Source organism: Aythya marila (genome assembly GCF_965140915.1).
Source record: "Aythya marila genome assembly, chromosome: 4".
Taxonomy (NCBI): Eukaryota; Metazoa; Chordata; class Aves; order Anseriformes; family Anatidae; genus Aythya; species Aythya marila.
Genome location: NC_139045.1, coordinates 74,377,995 through 74,395,966, shown reverse-complemented (window position 1 = coordinate 74,395,966; position 17,972 = coordinate 74,377,995). Strand labels below are relative to the sequence as shown.

Sequence of the window (17,972 nt, the reverse complement as noted above, 5' to 3'; positions counted from 1 at the left end):
AAAAATCTGAGCCAAGAAATGCTAATTACTGAAAATGTTAATCAGGAACTCCTGAATAGGGCAAGTGAACTTGATCATGGACTGCTTTGGCAAAGCCTGAAACGTTATCCTGAAAGACTTCTTAGACCCTTTGAAAACATCTAAACTTTGTAACTGAAATTGAATTCAGAAATTCATGCTATTCAGACAGTGATTGTTGTCTGGCAATTAATTCAAACCCTGTCAACTCAGTTAAATGTTGGATCGGTAAAGATTCCGTCACCTGGGATTTATGAGGCATGGTGGCTTCACCCCAGCTTCCACTTGACTAAAACTGGATTGCTGGGTTTTGAAATCACTGTCCCAGAGTCAAGTATGCTGGGTGAGCCAAACTGTCCCTCTGCAGAAGAAAGCCAAAACCTGAGTCACTGAGCCAACCAAAACAATGCAATTTGACTTTCTGTCACAGTATGCAGATGTAATCTAAGTCAAGTTGTCAAGAAATACCCCAGTAATTTCTCTGGGAATTAACCTATGTTGGATGGGTGCCTAAAGGCTCTGAGTAAATGCACATACTGTAGCAAAATTCACAACTGGTTTGCTAGAACTGTCATAGTAGCTTTCCTCCTCCTAGCTGTGATTTTCCTATCCTCTGCTTATGACTGGAAAAAAAAAAAAGTAGATTCTGCCTTAGAAATAGATTGTTTTAAACTTATTTCTAATCTCTTATGAAAGAGAAGGATGTGCTTTCTACGTAAAAAGGTATCTAGTTCACTTATTTAATAGAACAGGAACCTGACATGCAGTAATGTCTAAGTGCTACTGTCAGCCTCTACTTTTTTGCCTGGGATGTACAGGACAGCTTGTATGAATGAGAAAATGAGTTCCTACACCAAAATGGTCTTTCTGTGCCAATCAACCAGGAGGGTTTCTGAGTTTTTTTCCCTTTTGCATGCAACAGGCATAAGGGCACTAAGGGAATGTGTGTGCTACTCTTGGAAGTGCAGAGGGTGGAAGCTTCCATGATGGTATGTGACATGGCTCTATAGAGGGCTTTAGAGGGTTTAGAGTATTGACTTAATTACAAAGCACTTCTAGAGGTCATGATACAAATGCTGTGGTTATATACATGAAGCTGAAAACAGTAGGTTCACCCTTCCTACAGAAAGTGAGCCAAAACTTTGAATGTGTCCATGTGAGTAATGCTAGCTTCCATGACAAGACATGATTTGAGGAATAAGCTTACAGCCTAAAGGTGTCTTGTGCAAAACTTTCCTTGTTTCTCCCTTTTGTTGCTCTGAAGAGGGAGAAGAAAGTGGTGGGAAAGCAGTGATGAGTTATTAACTATAATTATATAATTATTGCACTGTATTTCTGCTGCAGCTATTGTGCAACAGATTGAGAACCATATTTTTAGACCTTACGTTTTTCTTGAAGTCAGATTGCAAAACAACTTCCAAAACTCTGAAGTAGAAGGAATTTGTTGATGATTTTTTCCTGTATGAGTGGGAAGAACCTTTAAGATATCTTTTTACTGTTCTTTCTCCTTGTGCTTAATATCTATACTCTTTGTTAAATCTTAAATCAGCGCTCCTGTTTTGTGTGCCTTAACTAACTTGTTATTTGTAGCAAATGACATAGGCTTGAGTATCCTAAGATTATATTGAGGAATAGCAGCTCAGGGATGGCTTTGGTAGTACTGCTTCTGCATTGATTTTGAGGAGAAATATTAAATCCTAAATTAGCTTAGAAAGAAAAACATACCTGTGTGTGGGATCTTCACTGAGTTTTACAGAACCTATTTGAGGAGGAGCATTCCTAAAGGACACACAAACTTGGTTCCTTCTCTCTTCTGTGCTGGGAAGAGAGACTGTTCTTATCACTCCACCTTAGGTTTTACACTGCATGCTTCTGAGGTTAAGTAGCTATTCTGCTCCTGCTGTAATTTGCACTCTCACAGTTTCAGGTCTGTTGAACCACTAGCGAGGTCAGATACCATATGCATCTGGGCTACATCCACAGAACAGAATAAGCTGCCTGGGGAAATCAAAGATCTCAAGATTCAAATGTTCTGCTGAAGTCCAGCAAAGCTGGTTTCTGACTCAGACTTCAGGGTTAGGTTTTGCCAATTCCTGACAAAAATGATTTTTCTGAAGCCATTACGAGGGTACGTAAGCATAAGAAAGCCTTGAGGTTGCTTCATTAAAATGCTGCTTAGCTGAGTGCTGATGTCCCACTGCCAAGTGGGTAGTGGGCACTTGCTACCCTTCAGCTGCAGAGGTGTGAAGATTGCTTTTTCTAATGAGAAAGCAGATCTTCAGAGATGCAGCTTAGCTTCATCAGTCAAGGCTGTAATCACATAGCTTAGAAACCGTGGGCACAGCTTTTTTCTTCTGTTCATAGCATTTACCAGAAGAGCAAGACCAAAATGTTATGGACACCTCCTGTCTCTTCAGTGTGAAGCTGATTCGTTAGAGAACTTGGGACAAGGGGTAGCCAAGACCTGTTTGAGAGTGGGGAGTGCCAGGAGTGCTGAACTGTCGTCTGCAGGTTTAATTGGTCATTTAGCATGAGGAAGCTCAGATTTTAGGAGTTCATAGACACACTGTGGTACCCCTCCAGCATGTAATGATTGCAGCATTGCTGAGTTCCCCAAGGAACCAGCCAGATCCACTGTGATCCAGAGTCTGGAGGGGGTAAACTGAGTATACTTCACATATCTGGATTCAGAAAGCTGGGGAAGAAGCCCATATAAGAGCTATTGGTTTTGGTTATGCCCAGCTCTGTGGCTCAAAAAGCCCAAGGATAGCCCCCCTTGTCCAGCGGAGAGCATGTGGAGGAGTGGTTTTCATCACAACTAAGTCCTGTCAAACCCAATTGCTTCTTTCACAGTGTGACAAATGGAGATGCAAATGCCAGACTTTTTTTTTTTTTTTCCTGGGATGTGGTGAAGAATCCCTAATTCTAAGGGTGTTAAAGTTACTGTCAGTTGACTGCTGGTATATTTCTTTACTTGATGTCCTCTAGGAGAAACAGCAGCTGTTTGGATTATTGAACAAATGTTGCCTGCGCTGAGTGGAACTCCTCAGGCAGTACCACCTCCAGGCTATATTCTCCTTGCCAGGAGATGAGTATGATTTGTTTTCCAGAGTTGAGTCCTTAAAAGAACACGGAAGCAAGCTGCTTCGTAGTCTGTGTTCAGTAATTGAAGAGCTGTTTCCTTTGGTTGGGTTGGTAAGGCACAAGAACTGGTGAAGGGTTTACTTTTAGTGCATTCAACTGATTTTTTAAAGCTGTTCTAACAGGTAAAGCAGAGGAAAAACCTATCTGCAGGTGAAGAGGGTGGTTCAAAAGCTTGTGTCATCCATGTTGCTATAAAACTGCTTGTTTTCATAGTATGTCATTGCGAAAATTCACGTGGAGGGTAGCTCAAAAATACCAGTAGCCTTTCAAAAGTTAGTGGTGTGAGGTGACTCGAAGCAACAGTCTGGCTTGATATCCCAAAAGAGTAGCATTTAAGAATATTAACTTTTTTCTACTGTAAAACCAATGGTTGTATGAAACCTTGTTACCTATGCATCTCTGAACAAAAGTAAAGCCTATTGCACATTTAAAAATTTGCCCAGTCCCAGAGGCATGTAGGTCTACAGAAGAGCCACTTACTGCTGGTTTAGGTGTTGAAAAGACTTCAAAGAATTTAGATTTCAAAGAAATCTTAGTTACTGTGTACCCTGCAGAACAGTGCCCTTCTTTCAAATGTCTAAATGGGATGCTGTGGGGAATTGAACGGTTCAACTCTTTAAAACAAAACAACAAAAAAACATTAAAGGAATGATTCCAAGACTCGAAGTTTGCAAAACAAGCCCATTCTCCACACTTTGCAGCAGTCATCTGTCAAGTGCTATTTGGGTTCAAAGATCTTTAAATACATAAAGGCACCCTCGATGGACTGTCCCAGGTAATGTCAGTCTTGCAGATGCTGTGTTATGGAAGGGAGTTCTCAAATCCAAATTATTCACTGCGAGTTTGAGTCCCAAAGGAGAGCTCTTGGCAAGAAGGATGAGTCACTCCAGTGCCCACAATGTGCAGGGCTGTCTCCTTATGCACTGACCCATAGGAAATACTTTCTCCCTAACTCCCCTAGAGAGGATTTGTCTTCCTAGAGCTCCAAATGCATGTACTGCTCCAAGATGATACTCATCCTCGAGCAATTTTTCTCTGGACTGCTGAAACAACTCTGTGCCAAACTGCTGGTGAGCTGGCCTGCTGGTCACAGCTTCATTCCTCGCTTGTAAATTCTGGTTTCTGAAAAGCCTGTGCCTGGAGCTGGTTCACAGAAGATTTATTTGCAGTGGATGCGAACAAGCAGTGTCATTGTTGTTCTGCACTGGGACAGGAAAAGGCTGGCTAGCTGATTACCTCTACTGGGCATTTTTTCTTACTGCAGGGGATAATTTGTTTCTGAATTGACTTCCTTTCTTGCCCTGCTTCAAGGTGGCTTCTGTTTTTCTTGGTCTCTGAAGTTTGGCCATTTTTAGGATTTGTATGAGGAACGTGTTATTGATCTGATAACATCTTGGGTGTGGGGTGGACCAGCAGCACGTGCTACTTAGGGTATTGATGATTTTGGGGGGATGTTGTGGGTTCTCACCATCCAAGTGCCACGCTGGATGCTTGCAGGATAAGCAGCCTGGAAGGAGGAGGACAGCAAAGCAGGAAAGTGTGTTATAATTCAAACAGCCTTTTTTATGAGGTCAATTATTGGAGAATAATGATGAAATTGCTGAGAATGCAACCTGGTGTCTTGTTAAATCATAACCCAGTATTTCCATATGTGTGTAATACTGGGTGAAAATAGATTTTTCAGCGTGCTGTCCAAACCAGACAAGAATCAAATTTAGCTCAACACAGACCAAAAGGGAACTTGGAGCCTCTGGCCAAACCAGACTGAGTTTAGTCAGCTGAAAATGTCTTGCTAGCCCTCAGGTTTCTGGAGGGGTTTTAGCTATTTGCCCTTCAGATATTTTTCAGTGGGAGTTTAAGCGCTGCTTGGAGTTGTTTTGTTTTCAAAGTGCCTCTATTTTGGCCAGAACTGTGCAGTTTTACCTACAGATCTGCATAGCTTTTGATTTCTCCATGTGAACCAAACTGTTGTTGTTGTTGTTTACTTTACAAATATTTGCACAAATCTAGGAAGGGCTTCAGTATGAGCTCTTTTTATATTTGTATCTAGCTTCTGGAATTAAAACAAAATGGAGCAGGAAGTGCTAGACCAGGAACTAGCTGGACTTAGGTCAGTTAGGTAACAGCTGAGATTGAGTTGCTGATTGACACATGGGCAGAAGGGACAGGGCCTTACATTGAAAGTACTGAGAGCAGGTTTTTGTCCAAATAACTGGATACAGCAGTAAAACCAAGCTTGGTGTGGATGAGGCTGCACTCAGTGGACAGGCACTGCTCCTCCACTCCATGTAGCAAAGCTCGGGTGCATCAGACCCCGAGCAATAATAATCTGGCAATAATATATGTGCAAAAGTTGACCATAAGTTTAGTGGTCTACCCCCAGTTTTACTGGTGTGAGTGGTATTGGGATTTAGCTGAATGTGTCAGTGCTTCAGGCGACCTCTTTACAGAAGAGTTGATGGAAACTGTCTCATAGGTGTGAAAACCTCAAACTCCAGATCTGTGCATAAAACTGTTCCAGATAAAGATGTGTAATGATGACAACAGGTTTGTCAGTGTCTTGTGAATGTGTTCAGTGTTGTTAAATCTTTAGTAAATCTAAGCATCCTAAGTTCTTTTAAGGGCATGCTTTCCCAGTCCTTCAAAGTAAGAAATCATCAGACTCCTGATTTAGAGAAATGCAAAGTTTTGGGGTAGCTGCTAGGAAAACTCAGGACAGCTCTAGAGAGGATCAGCAGGCTTTGTGGCTTGTATGTGAAAGTGAGCTGTCTTTGCAGAGTTAAGTTTATCCCTTCAAGCTGAAGAAGCTCTCAGGTTGACCTGATATTATAGACTGTCACTGTTGGTAGGACTGTCACCTCAAAAAAAGCACAGCCTTACAGATGAGTTACCAGAGCCCAAGCATGTCCCTGTCACTTCAGGAAGAAAGCTAGCTGCAGCATTTAACCTGAAGAAGAGGTGTAGCTTGCTTAATTATAGCCCTATATAATTTTTTCTTCAAGTAACCTGCAATCTCAGGAGCAGGGCTCCTGCGCCTTGGCTTTCCAGCCTCAGGTAGGAGCTGAAATCCTGTTTTTTTTTTTTTTTTTTTTGAGGTTTCATTTCTTGGATTCATTCAGACATGGTGGGATCAGGCAAGCTGCTGAGCAGTGCTACTGAGAGGTGTCTGAGTTCCTACATGGTGTGTAGGTACAGGTTATGTTCCCATGCATGCCTTGGTATCCTGCCCCACCTTCAGCAGTGGGGCATGTGCTGGTGTGATCATCCCTTGTCCTGTAATAAGGCCGTGTTCTGTACTTCAGTCACTCCTTGCTTTGTCGGGAACTGCCTGATAGACACAGTAGGAAAGGAATGATGTCTGGAAAGGGTTGGTACAGCACTGTGAGCAACAGGTATCTAATAACTGTTTCTGGCCATCTCCAGAGTAGAATTATGTTCAGAATGACCAGAAATCCTTCATTTTCAAAGCAAATTTAGTGAGCTTGACAGCTGAGGTATGAACCTCAGGCAAAGCTTGCACTCCATTTCAATTACTTTAGAGAAGACTTATTCCTAACCTTAGGACCTGCCTTGGTTTTTCTCTCTTCCAATGCTAATTCAAATGACCTGAGTAGAAAGAAGTCAAGGCCCCACGGTGGAGGGGAGGTAGGAAATATGAAATGCTGTTTTCTTACTCATAACCTACTTTACAGCTTCATTTCATTACAGTGAAGCTGTTTGGTTGCTTTCAGACAAGTGCCTTTGTCAGACTAATTTGTGTAAGTAGCTTGACTTCCTGATGACAGACTGGAAGCAAACTCACTAAGAAAATATTTGATGGGGTGTCTTGGTATGCAAGTTTCTGGGAACTTCATGAGAAATGTGATGTGCTCCTAGCTAGTATGTCCCCAGCCAAGGATCTTCAGGAGCCATTACTGGAAGTGACCTTCGGGTTATGTGAGTTTGAGAATACATCTTAAAAAGAAAGGCGAGTTGGAATGATGGAAGAGATGATCTAAGGACTATGATAGGTGACTGCTGGATGAATAAAAGGCAGCAAGCAGTCTAAATGACTTTGAACCATAGGAAAAAAAAAAAAAAAAAGCACTTTGAATTGGGAAAGCAGACTTTCATGCCACTTTCTGTGTTGATATGCAAAACCTGTGTGTTTCCCTGTGCTTTCTCGGAGACTGTTAGAAACAAGAGAGCTGCAGTCAAGGCTGGTAATAACCTACTGCAACTATTTCATGCCAGTTTGTTGCTTTTTCAGAGTTTCCCAGCAGCAGAAGTGATGATAACCCAGATCACAGCTCTGTTTAAATATCCCATTGTGGAGACAGACCTGGTCTTTCATGGCCTCCAAAAATACCCTGTTTATTTCAAACAACCTGTTGCTAGTCTAGGTTGTAGTGGACAAAGAGCCAGTGGGGCTGGCCCCTGAGCAGTAATCCTGCCTGCTACAGCCTCTGCAGATCCTGAGCATAGAGATCAGCTTGGTTTCTGTAACACCTGTACCAGAAAGGGGAAAACAACAGCTGAGAGCAAATTGGGAAATCCATTCAAACAGATCTGCCCAAGGCGAAAGAAGTGGAAATATGTTGGTTTGGCATCTTGCCTTAATGTTTTCAAAAGCGTTTTAGAAGATCAGATGAAATGAAGTGTAAACTGCTCTCCCTTAATGTAGGTGTTATTTTTAAGAGGTCTATTTTGCAGGAGTTTCTACAAATACGAAGTATATTGCAATCTTTTGATTTGTTGGTTTTAAAAAGCTAAAAGGCAGATGGGAGTGAGGGGGGGAGAATAAGCCTTGTAACTTTTAAAGTGACTTCCTTTTAAGAAAATGTGTATAAAAATCTATAAAACTAGCAGAATCGGGCTGAATGTAGGTTGAAGTCACTGTTAAAGACTTCAGAAATGAACCTTTCATAACCAGCAGCACTTTGTTTTTAGAACCAAAATGTGTTTTATAAACTCTCGCACCAAGAGAGCACAGCATGTTTCAAACTTGCACAGCATGTTTCATAGTGCCGAGTATAACCATGCCATCTTTCTCCACAGTTGCACTATAAAGTCCCTTCAGCGACGTCACGTTTGCATCAGCCGCCTCGAGAGACCTCAGAACTGGGGTGAAAACTCTTGTGAAGTGAGATTTGTGATATTAGTCTTGGCTCCTCCTAAAATGGTGAGTGCTGCTCACATTCCCTGTGTTACTTCAGGGGATTCTCCCAAGATATTTTCTTGGTCTCCTCCTAGAGTTAATGACAACACGTTATTTTTGAGACATAATGGGATATGAAAAGGCCTGAGATTTTCCCACCCCTTGTCAAGATGGCTTATTCTAACAGTGTGTGAAGGGTGGATTACAATTGTCTGTGTCCTCAACTTATTCTGGGGAATAGCCTCTAGCCTGACATGGGAGAACGCTGCAGGTCAAGTGTCTGCAGTCCCCATACTCTTAATTTTTGCTGGAGGTACAGCCACGATGTATGTAATATTCCACAGATTCAGCTTTACTAGTTTAGCTACCTGGTTTTGGAAGTAAAGGCCATTCCTAGCTTAAAATAAAGGCTGTTTCTAGTTAAAACCATGCTTGTGAAGGACTATTACAAGTCTGCAAAAGCTTGGGCTGCTCTTTATGGGACAGTTACGCTGCAGATGTGGCTGCATCAGTATAGATGGAACTACATCTCAATTATATCAGCCCATGAGTTCTCTTGCAGTACAGGTGAAGCTATTCAGAGCCTGGAGTGCTGTGTAAAGTCACTGTGCCAAAGTGTTTTTATAGCTTTTGGAACTTGAAGCAGTAAGGTTAAAGTTTGCTCGGGTGTACTTACTGGTTCTCAGGTGCAGACAAGGCCAACAAATGACCTTGTAATGTGCTTGTTCATTGCAATATCAGGGGAGGCATCAAGGTCAATTAGGGATCAACATCTTCCCTTCCTAGAAAGCAGTGGCTTAATCAACTTGGTGTGTCCTGCTAACTAATGGTTGAAAGGTTCAAGTAAAAGACCTTTTCACACTTAAGTTGGCTGTTAACACCTTGGGGTTACTAGGTCTGTGCTCCTGGGAGGTCCTGGAGAGGTTGGGGACCTTGTCTGGAACAAGACAGATCCAGGTTTAATTTCCTGCCCTTCATTGCTATCTGTATGACCCTGGGACCTTTTAGGCTGCTCCGTCTCCTCCCCCTTCCACCATCACTGTTGTTTAAATGGAAATACTGGTGTTTCCTTCTGGCAGATCTTTTCCCAGCTGAGCACTTCAATGCTTTTGGCATAGATCTCAAACCCAGCAGGCTGAAAACAAATTGATGTTCCCTGTGAGAAGCAGCAGGCAAACAACAACCTGCTCACAATTGCATCGATCTCTCATTGTGTGGCAGCTCACTTATCTCCAGCCAGCTATGTGCAAAGCGCCCAACAAACGGCTCTGCATCCGCTTGTGTCCTGAAAGCTTGCAATTCCAATGGGCAGCATCAAATTAAGGAAAGGGAGTGGAGGCCAAGCAGAGATGGAGTTGCCAACATGCTTTATTTTAAATGAGTTTATCTAGCCAGCTCTAAGTACGCATTTCTGGTACAGCAGTTAAAATAATTAACCTGCTGACATTAACAGATTAAATGAGTCTTGGTTGGGGGGAGGAGGAAAAGTCCAGAAAGTAGGCATCTGTTGCACTGAGGAATCTAGTTCCTTATCCATCACTAATATGGAAGATAGAAAAACTAGAATACTCTTGCAAATCTCTACGGTTCTTCAGCTTCTCCAAACTGTTCTTCTGTCTCTGGGAAAGATTGGTTAGAGTGGGGAAAATAAAGCAAAGGAGCAGTGTTGGGTAGCCTGAAGTAACCCACTCTAACACGCAGCCCAAGGAGACTGCTCCTAGGTAAGGAGAAGCCTTCCCTGCAATGGCAAATCTAGGCTGGTTTAGTTTGAATGGATCAAGATAACAAACTCTAAAAGCTAACCCCAGAAGCAGGCTATCTTCTCTTACATCCAGACTCTTCTCCAGAAACTTAAAATGAGCATGTCCTAGCAAGTGTCTGAAGGGAACTTCCCTGTGATGGAGGGAGAACAGATGAAAGGAGAAAGCGGGGCAAAGTGAGTAATAGAGCAAGCAGAGCGTTAGTGGTGACAGTGCTACCTGCATGTCCATGCCTCGGTGTTGAGCATCACTGAATTACTCAGCTGCGTTCATGAAGAAATTGTTCATCTGCTTTGTTATGAATCATGACAGCTTAAATTAATCACATGCTCACTACTACCTTCTACAGTAATGCGAGCAGTTTGGAGGCTGCCCAAAAGAGGGTGGCTGTTTGCGTATGGGTAGCAGTGGCTACCTGATGGCTGTTGAGTATAGCTAAGAGAAGAGGGGAGTTAAAACATTTCATCAAAAGGGGACTTTTAAGGAGCTCTGATTCTGTAAACTGCCTTGGTAAGCATCTTACCTGCCTTGACCCATGTATGCAAGCAGATAAGCAGATCTGGGTTTGCAGAGCCTGGGTTTTGTAGGTTTGTGTAGAGATGAAGAGCTCAGTCTCCTTTATTCCTTCCATATGTACCTAATTTCCAAGGTACTCAGAGCAACAGGAGGGCAGGCTTTGGATACTGTTGAATGTCGACCATCAAAGACTGGGCCTGTGGCTTACAGAAACATTAACCTAAGTGGGCACTTGCTCCTTTCCTTGGTTGTGGTCTTCTGTCCCTTCCAGGATTTGGTGAAGATGGACAGTGCTGCTTGTGTGTGCTCGCTGCTTTTTTCCCTCTCTGCTTTTTTTCCATGCCAGTAGTTGCTTTAGCTGAGAGCTCTCAATCTCCACTTGTGCTGCCAGAACTGCCCCAGAGAAGCCAACGGGATCGATTTTTATTTTAATGCCCAGAAAACAGGAAGCTGAAGCAGATATGCACAATTGATCTCTCAGAACAGATATCTGTACTGCAGGAGCCTTTACTACAGTCTCTTTTCACCCCAGTAGTAGTAGTGCTGAGATGTTGCAGGGCTAGCAAAGACTTAATTATTTAGTTATAGCAGCCATGAAGAGGGAATAGGGGATGAAGTGCATGCTTAGCTTGATTCAGACTTGGCTCAAGTCCTGGAGTCTTGGAAGATGATGCCTAGTGGGGCAAATATTTCATTTTATGTTCCGGCAGTGAAAGGAAATAGTTTTAAATTTTTCATATTTCTCTTTTTTTCCCCCTTCAGAAAAGCACCAAAACTGCCACGGAAGTGGGCCGGACCTTTGCCACGATGTTTTCAGACATAACCTTTCGCCAGAAACTCCTAGAAACCAAAACCGAAGAGGAGTTCAAGGAAGCCTTAGTCCACCAGCGCCACTTGTTGACGGTGGTGAATCAGAGACCCTCGGCAATGAACGATGGGCACAAGTCACACAGTCCTAAGCCCCTCAAGGTAAGGTTGGCCAACATCTCCCAGTGGTTTGGTGTCCAAATAAGTAAATGCAATGGTTTTGGGGTAAGGATTTGAAGAGCTTGTGGTGCTTGCATACATTAGGCTTGTCTAGCTAGCTCTCTGAACTGAGCTTTCTATAAACAGCTCCCATATGTGTATGTCCACTTTCCTCAGCTCCTGCTGTAAATCTAAAGAAAACACTTCAAAGGTGCAGGTGCTGAAGGGACACAACAGTAGGGGGGTGAAATGGTTGCAGGACTTTGAATCCAGATGCCTAGTCGAGTGGGGGACTAATGGATCACTGTGTCAGTCCAAGGCACTTAATCCTTACAATCAGAAGTCTCTGAAGAAGCTGCTGCTTGTCTTTCCTACAGCTGAAAGGCTTCTTGGCTGTCCCTGCTCAATAACTTCACTTAAAGGTTGCCTGTCAGTACTTGGCCTGATTTTTCTGTGTTTGATCTGTAGCTCTGTAAAACGTTACTTGTTTTGTACTCAAGTTTGAGGGAAATGCTGTAACTCCGCTTTCTTTTCTGGAATTTCCTGTGTATTGGTCACTGCTTTGCCTTTCCGTTCAGAAATTCATTCTTTAACTAAGCAGCATACCTGAAAAACAAACTGTTTGTACCATCCCTAGTCGTCTGCTCCTGCCCTACAATTGCAAATAATAACCTTAAAGGACAACTTTTGGGTTGTCTATATTGCAGAGGCTGGCAAATTCACCAATTCTTTTCTTACTGAAGTAGATTTAAGGAGTTTTGATATGCACATCTGGAAACAAGTAATGCTCACATTTTTCCAGCATTCTCCCCTTGTTTATAGGTAGTGCTTTGAACTTTGTTAGACCCCGTACCTGCTCGTAAGTGGTGGTTTCCACCTCTATCACTGGGACAACAGCTTTGGCCAGACAGAGCTTTCAACATCTGAGCCAATGCAGTGTGTAGTGACAACTCTTTTTTAATAATTCTTCTTGACATTGGTTGTTCTTGGTCTGGATTTGGTAAATGAAGGGTTTTGAAGTTGTTTTAGCCTGCATCCCTTGAGAGCTGAAGGATGTGCAGTAGTAAGTCTGCTTTATCTCTTTTGAAAAGCTGCCCCTGCTTGCCCAAAGTGGGACTTGCCAGGATTGATTTTTAGGAGCTAGGCTGGAGACTTCTTTCCATGTTCCTGGCAAGCCAAATTTTGCCTGGAGAAGAAGGGTTGATTTGAGGTCGTAGCCTGCATTCATCAGTTCTAAGGAAAGCCATCTCCAGAAGCCCTTCTCCTCTGCCTGTCCTGTGTGACAGCCCTCTAGAATGAAACCACTTAACATCAGAATAAACTGATATGCAACCAGAGGTGTAATTTCAACCTGTGAGCCACCCTGAGTGAAATACATACCTTAATCTGGAGCTGCTGTGTTATTACAAGCAAGCCTGCAGGAGGGTCAGATCTCTCAGTGGTATCTGCCTCCCACCTCCCTTTATCCCTTGATCCTGCAGTGACAGGAGAAAAATGGACCTCAAATGCTGTGTGAGTGGGATTTTTAGCAATTGCTCATTTCTATCTGTGCTAAAATACCGAAGGGGGCATGGCAATTGTGTACCATGCTGTGCCCACAGCACAGTCGGTTTGCTTTGCCTCATCTCAGGATTATTTAGACAAAACAGCATCCTCACAGCTATAATCAAGTCAGCCTGAAATCCTTTTGTTTACTGAGGCATCTAATTGTGATATTGCTCATGGAGGAGGCCCTGATGGTTTTGATGTTTTCTAGCTGTGACCATATCCGTTCCATACCACTGTGTGTGATGGAGGGGTGTATTTTCCAAAAAGGGCTGGGCTGTGCCTGCTCAGCAGTGGCAGGATGGAGGATGGTTTCTGTTGCATGAACTTCATCTAGAATAGCTCTGGGAAAGAAAAACCTTCTGAGTAAGTCCACCTGGTATCAGTATGTCAAATCCAAAATATAGCAGGGCTAAGAGAGGTACCACCACGAATAGGAGTAGAAAGAAGGACAAGCCACACATCCCCTAGTGAAGGGGAAAGAAGCAAGGAATGGCAGGCCAAGAAATTTCTGGCTCCTGAAGGTGTGAGGAAGCCCTTCAAAAAGGGTGAGGATGGAGTGCCAGCGTTGTCCTTCCCAAGATTTTATTAAAACCTCGGGTGGTGAAGACTCAAATGGCAGGAAGCAAAAGCCAGATTGAAACCTGTTTGGAGTAGAGCTGCATGATGATGATGCACAGCTGACAAAAGTACTGCCCAAAAATGGCTTTAACTTGAGAGTTCAGTAAACTTGACTGTCTCTACTCAATGTAACTCAAGCTGAGCATGAGGTTAGAGCAAAGAGGAAGGTAAGAGGAGGATCAGCCATCCAGGAGAAACAGCTTTCCCCATATTTAGCCACAGACTTGATGTCAGTGGTCCCTATAAAAACAGCACTGATCTTGATGGCCCCATCCCAAGCTAAACTTGCCCACTGGCAAGAAATAAAATGCATAAAGGGACAAGGAGTCTCAAAAATAACCCCTTGCCTCCCCTTTTCTCAAATCTGCTTCAATGAGTGTCGTGGGGCAAGAAGTTTGGCGGTGTTTTTCTGCTCGTCCACTGCTGCCTACGAGCAGGCAGTGTGCATGAGTGCCCCTTCCAGCCCCAGGCAAGCAGCAGGCGTGTGGATTCTTCCCCCGAAGGTGAGCTGCACTGAGCATCCCTTTCCCATACTCGCCGCAGTGAGACAAGTAAACATATTAGTCACTAAAGCTATTGTGATTCTCTGGCTGACTTGTGCCTTCAGGAATGTCTTTCTGGGGGGCAAAATTAAATTGCTTTTCAAGTGCGTATGGCTTTGATGTCCAAATATGCCTGTTGGGTGAAGTTCATAGTTCTCAGAAATGCTTAAAATGCAGAAATGCTGTTGTCTGTTTTCCTTCCCTCCTGATTTTTCAGGGTAGAGATTTGAAACTGTCCTGAAGTAATACAGGTGTATTGGCAAAATGCAACAGAAGTGACTTAAAGAGCTGAAATATAAGATGTGGTAACGACTGATAAAGGAGTTGGTCCTTTGAGGGATCTCTTACATCGGGGGTTTTGGGTGTGTGCTGTGGAGTATTCCCTTTACAGGCGGTGTTTTTATTTTGTTATATCTTGTGATGTAACCCTGAAATTCCAGACACTGCAAGGCAGATAAGCCCCATGAGAAAAAGCAAAGCTGCACAGAGTCTGTTAAATGAGCACTGTAGGGCTGAGTCCCTTCTAAAGCAGTGCTTTCTATCAGTTTCTACTGGAAAAGAAGTAGGGGAGAAGAAAGTATTCTGGAAAGGGAAAAAAAAAAAAAGGGTGGGGGAGAGAGGGTGAGAGGGTTGTGGGTTGAAATAGGGATAATTAAAGGGAAAAAGGGGGGATGAAAGGAGGAAGGTACAAGCAAAGACCATGCAGAAGCACAGAGGGAAGGATAAAACTCTCCTGTAGAGCCTAGTGATATGGTTTAGTGGAGGACTTGTTATTGTTAGGTCAGAGGTTGGACTAGGTGATCTTCTACCCTAAATAATTTGGTGATTCTGTGATCAATGAGCATTGTTTGGCCACATCCTGTGAATCAGGGCCTCAATACGCCTACCACTTTTTTGGGAGGACTCGATGATGTCTTCATAAGAGCCCCCCTTCTCCTTCCCCACCTTTTATTGCTGAATGTGACAACGTATGGTAAGGAATATCCCTCTGGTTGCTTTAGGTGAGCAGCCCTGGTGATGTCCCCTCTTTGCCTGTTGGCTTTTGTGGGGACTTGGAGGGAGTCTTGGTGCTGTGCCAGCACTGCTCAGCAGCAGACACAACACTGGTGTGATACCAGGGCTGTTCTAGCTCCAAGTGCAGAGCACAGCACTGCATGGGGCTGCTGCAGGGAAAGTGAACTCCAGCCCAGCCAGACCCTGTGCTCTGAGTTGAGGATAACAGGAAAAAAAATAAAATAAAAATCTGACAGGTGCCTCATTTGCAAGTGTTGCCTGCTTTGACGCTTTCCATGTGCTTTTTGTAAGGATGTAGCTGAGAACTGGGAGGCTGTAAGTCAATAGCAGCTGTCGTGTGTTTCTAAAAAGCTCCTTGTTGCCTGTGCAGTGTGTCAGCTCACATAAGCAAACATATTGCACCTTGCAGGCCCCCAGAGCAGGAGTAAAAGGAATGCATCTGAGTTTTTGGAACCCTTTCATGATGATCTTATTGCTTTTTAATGGGCAGAAACTCACAGTTTGACTGTGAAGCTACTCCAGCTTGTTCCCTTGGGGTGGGGTTTGGGGTGTAGATGGTCTTAGTTCCCTTACTATATCCATTTGAGGTCTCTTCTGTAGTGATGCCAAGGAAAAGAGCACTTTCTGGGGATCTCCTTTTAGAGGCTTAACATGGATTTGGGGAAGAGTTTGTGGTAAAATACAAAGAAAAGTTTGCTGAAGCAGTGGGAGGACACCCCTGACCTCATGTTAATCCAGTAGGGACCCAGGCATTACCCAGTGCCCTGAGGTCCAATCCTGCTGTCATCCAGGGTGTCTTCAGCAGGTCACTTCCACGCTGTGCATCAGCTCCCCCACTTGCAAATCAGGGATGCGGATATGAATGGGAGGGGAAAGAGGGAAGGAAGGGAGGAAAACAGGGTGGTCTGGGGGATTTTTCTCTTTTACAATGCTTTTGAGGATACAGTTTGAGGTGTGAAGGGTTTATTTTTATTATCATTACAAAATCCAATTTGAATGCCCTATTCAAAATGACCAGTTTTGCTCCTATCAGTATTGAATAAGAAGGTTAATCTCTTTAACAATGCATGAGCCTTTAAACTGACACAGCATTTCCTTCCTTTCTTTAGTTGCACGAGTTTCTCAATGTTGGCAAGGGGATTTCTGATGACATTGCACGAAGATTTCCAGTGTACGCTTTGGACTTCACTGATGGTATGTTGGCCAATGTTTATGGAAGCATTGGCCTGATTTTAAAATTTTTGTGATACAATGTCCTGTTTACAGTGTGCATTGAATGTTCTTTGATATGTGTAATGGCTCTCTTATTTCTTATTCAAAAGAATATGTTGATAAAAGCTGGTGAATAGGTGGCGTGGCACATGGTAGATGAGAAGCTTGTGGCGTTCCCTTAACAAAGGTGGTAGCTTTATGGAGATCTTGTTTCTTATTAAACAATGAGGCAGTTAAATAGATTGATTATGGGTGTGTGCAAACACAGATCAACTCATAGAGACCTAATTAGTCAGTGGTGGCCTAATAGAGCCTTTCTGCTGTCCTGGTGAGGCAGAATCTGTAGCAATTATGATGCTGTTGGAGTTGAGAATGCTTAAAGAAAACCCGAGCAGCGCTAACTTTGGCTCTGTACCTCTTAAAAACAGGATAGAGCTTGTCTTCTGTAGCCAGATCACTGGAGCATCAACACAATGTTTACACTGAGCCTCATATTTTGGGCTTTATATAGCTCCGTTGATGGCCTTGTTGGTTTTCAGAGTCACTTTCTCCCTTTCTCCTTGGGGCTTTCAGAGATTCTTAAAGGCCATGAAAAATCTTCACAACAGGGTTACGCAGCTTCAGCCTGATATGGAAGCATGTTCAGTTTCTTACAGCTTTTGGGGGATTTGTTTAATATCTTCAAGTATCTGGTATCAAACCCAGAAGGTTCGCATGAAATAAAGATGTAGAGTGTAGGCAAGGAGAATCCAGGAGCTCTATCAAACACCTTTCTGCTATTAAACTCCTTATGTAAAGGCACAATTGTCCCAACATGCACCTCTGAGGACTGTTGCCCTTGGAGATGATATAAGAAGGCAAGATGCCCACCCAAGTCCCATTTTACAGAGAAGTATTTTAGTGCAAAGCCACTGAAGTCTAGCTAACACTCCATTTTTCTGGAGATCAGGGGCACATTGAGGAGGAAGAGGGACAAATTATTTTCAGGGTAACAGCAAGGAGCCAGATTCAAAACAAAATTGTTTCTTGGCAGGTGTATCATTAGTACCAGGTCTGTCAGAGGATATAAGCTCCTGATTTGGACACCTCTGGAATAGTTTCAGGATACTTCATCTCCATGACTCCTGCTTTCTAGGGCTGTCAAAGTCCAACTGTTCATTGTAAAGGGGTAACAAAGCACTTCAGAAGGGAATTGCTGCAAGATGGCTGTTCAAGGAGAAGCATCCTGTGGGGAGCATTGAAATGTAGCTGTCTGCTTGCTCTACCTGTGGCTGTCTGCATCCTGAGTGCAGGAAACAGTTCCCAAAGTGCACCATTTGATGGTCCTGCAGCCAACATTGGCTCTCTCTGGCTTTGCATACAGAATAACCTGTGTGTGCTGCTTCTCAGCCCTGGGTCTGTCAGCTTTAGCAGAGTGAAACTTAAACTATTGCAGCTCAAATGTGAAGCTCACCTTAAGAGCTGTTGTGCTTTCATGTATGATATGGGGGAGAGGAG

At 43.4% G+C, this 17,972-nt stretch overlaps 1 protein-coding gene across 4 annotated transcripts in view; it reads left to right on the top strand.

Annotated features, from left to right (window-relative positions):
• SLC4A11 (solute carrier family 4 member 11) overlaps positions 1-17,972 on the top strand; it is a 102,257-nt gene that overhangs the window by 51,270 nt on the left and 33,015 nt on the right. For all 4 annotated transcript variants that reach the window (XM_082759763.1, XM_082759762.1, XM_082759761.1 and 1 more), the window contains 3 exons: positions 8,200-8,323; positions 11,338-11,544; positions 16,373-16,457. In XM_082759763.1, coding sequence (XP_082615889.1) covers positions 8,200-8,323; positions 11,338-11,544; positions 16,373-16,457 — 416 coding nt within the window. The remainder of the gene's footprint in view (positions 1-8,199; positions 8,324-11,337; positions 11,545-16,372; positions 16,458-17,972) is intronic.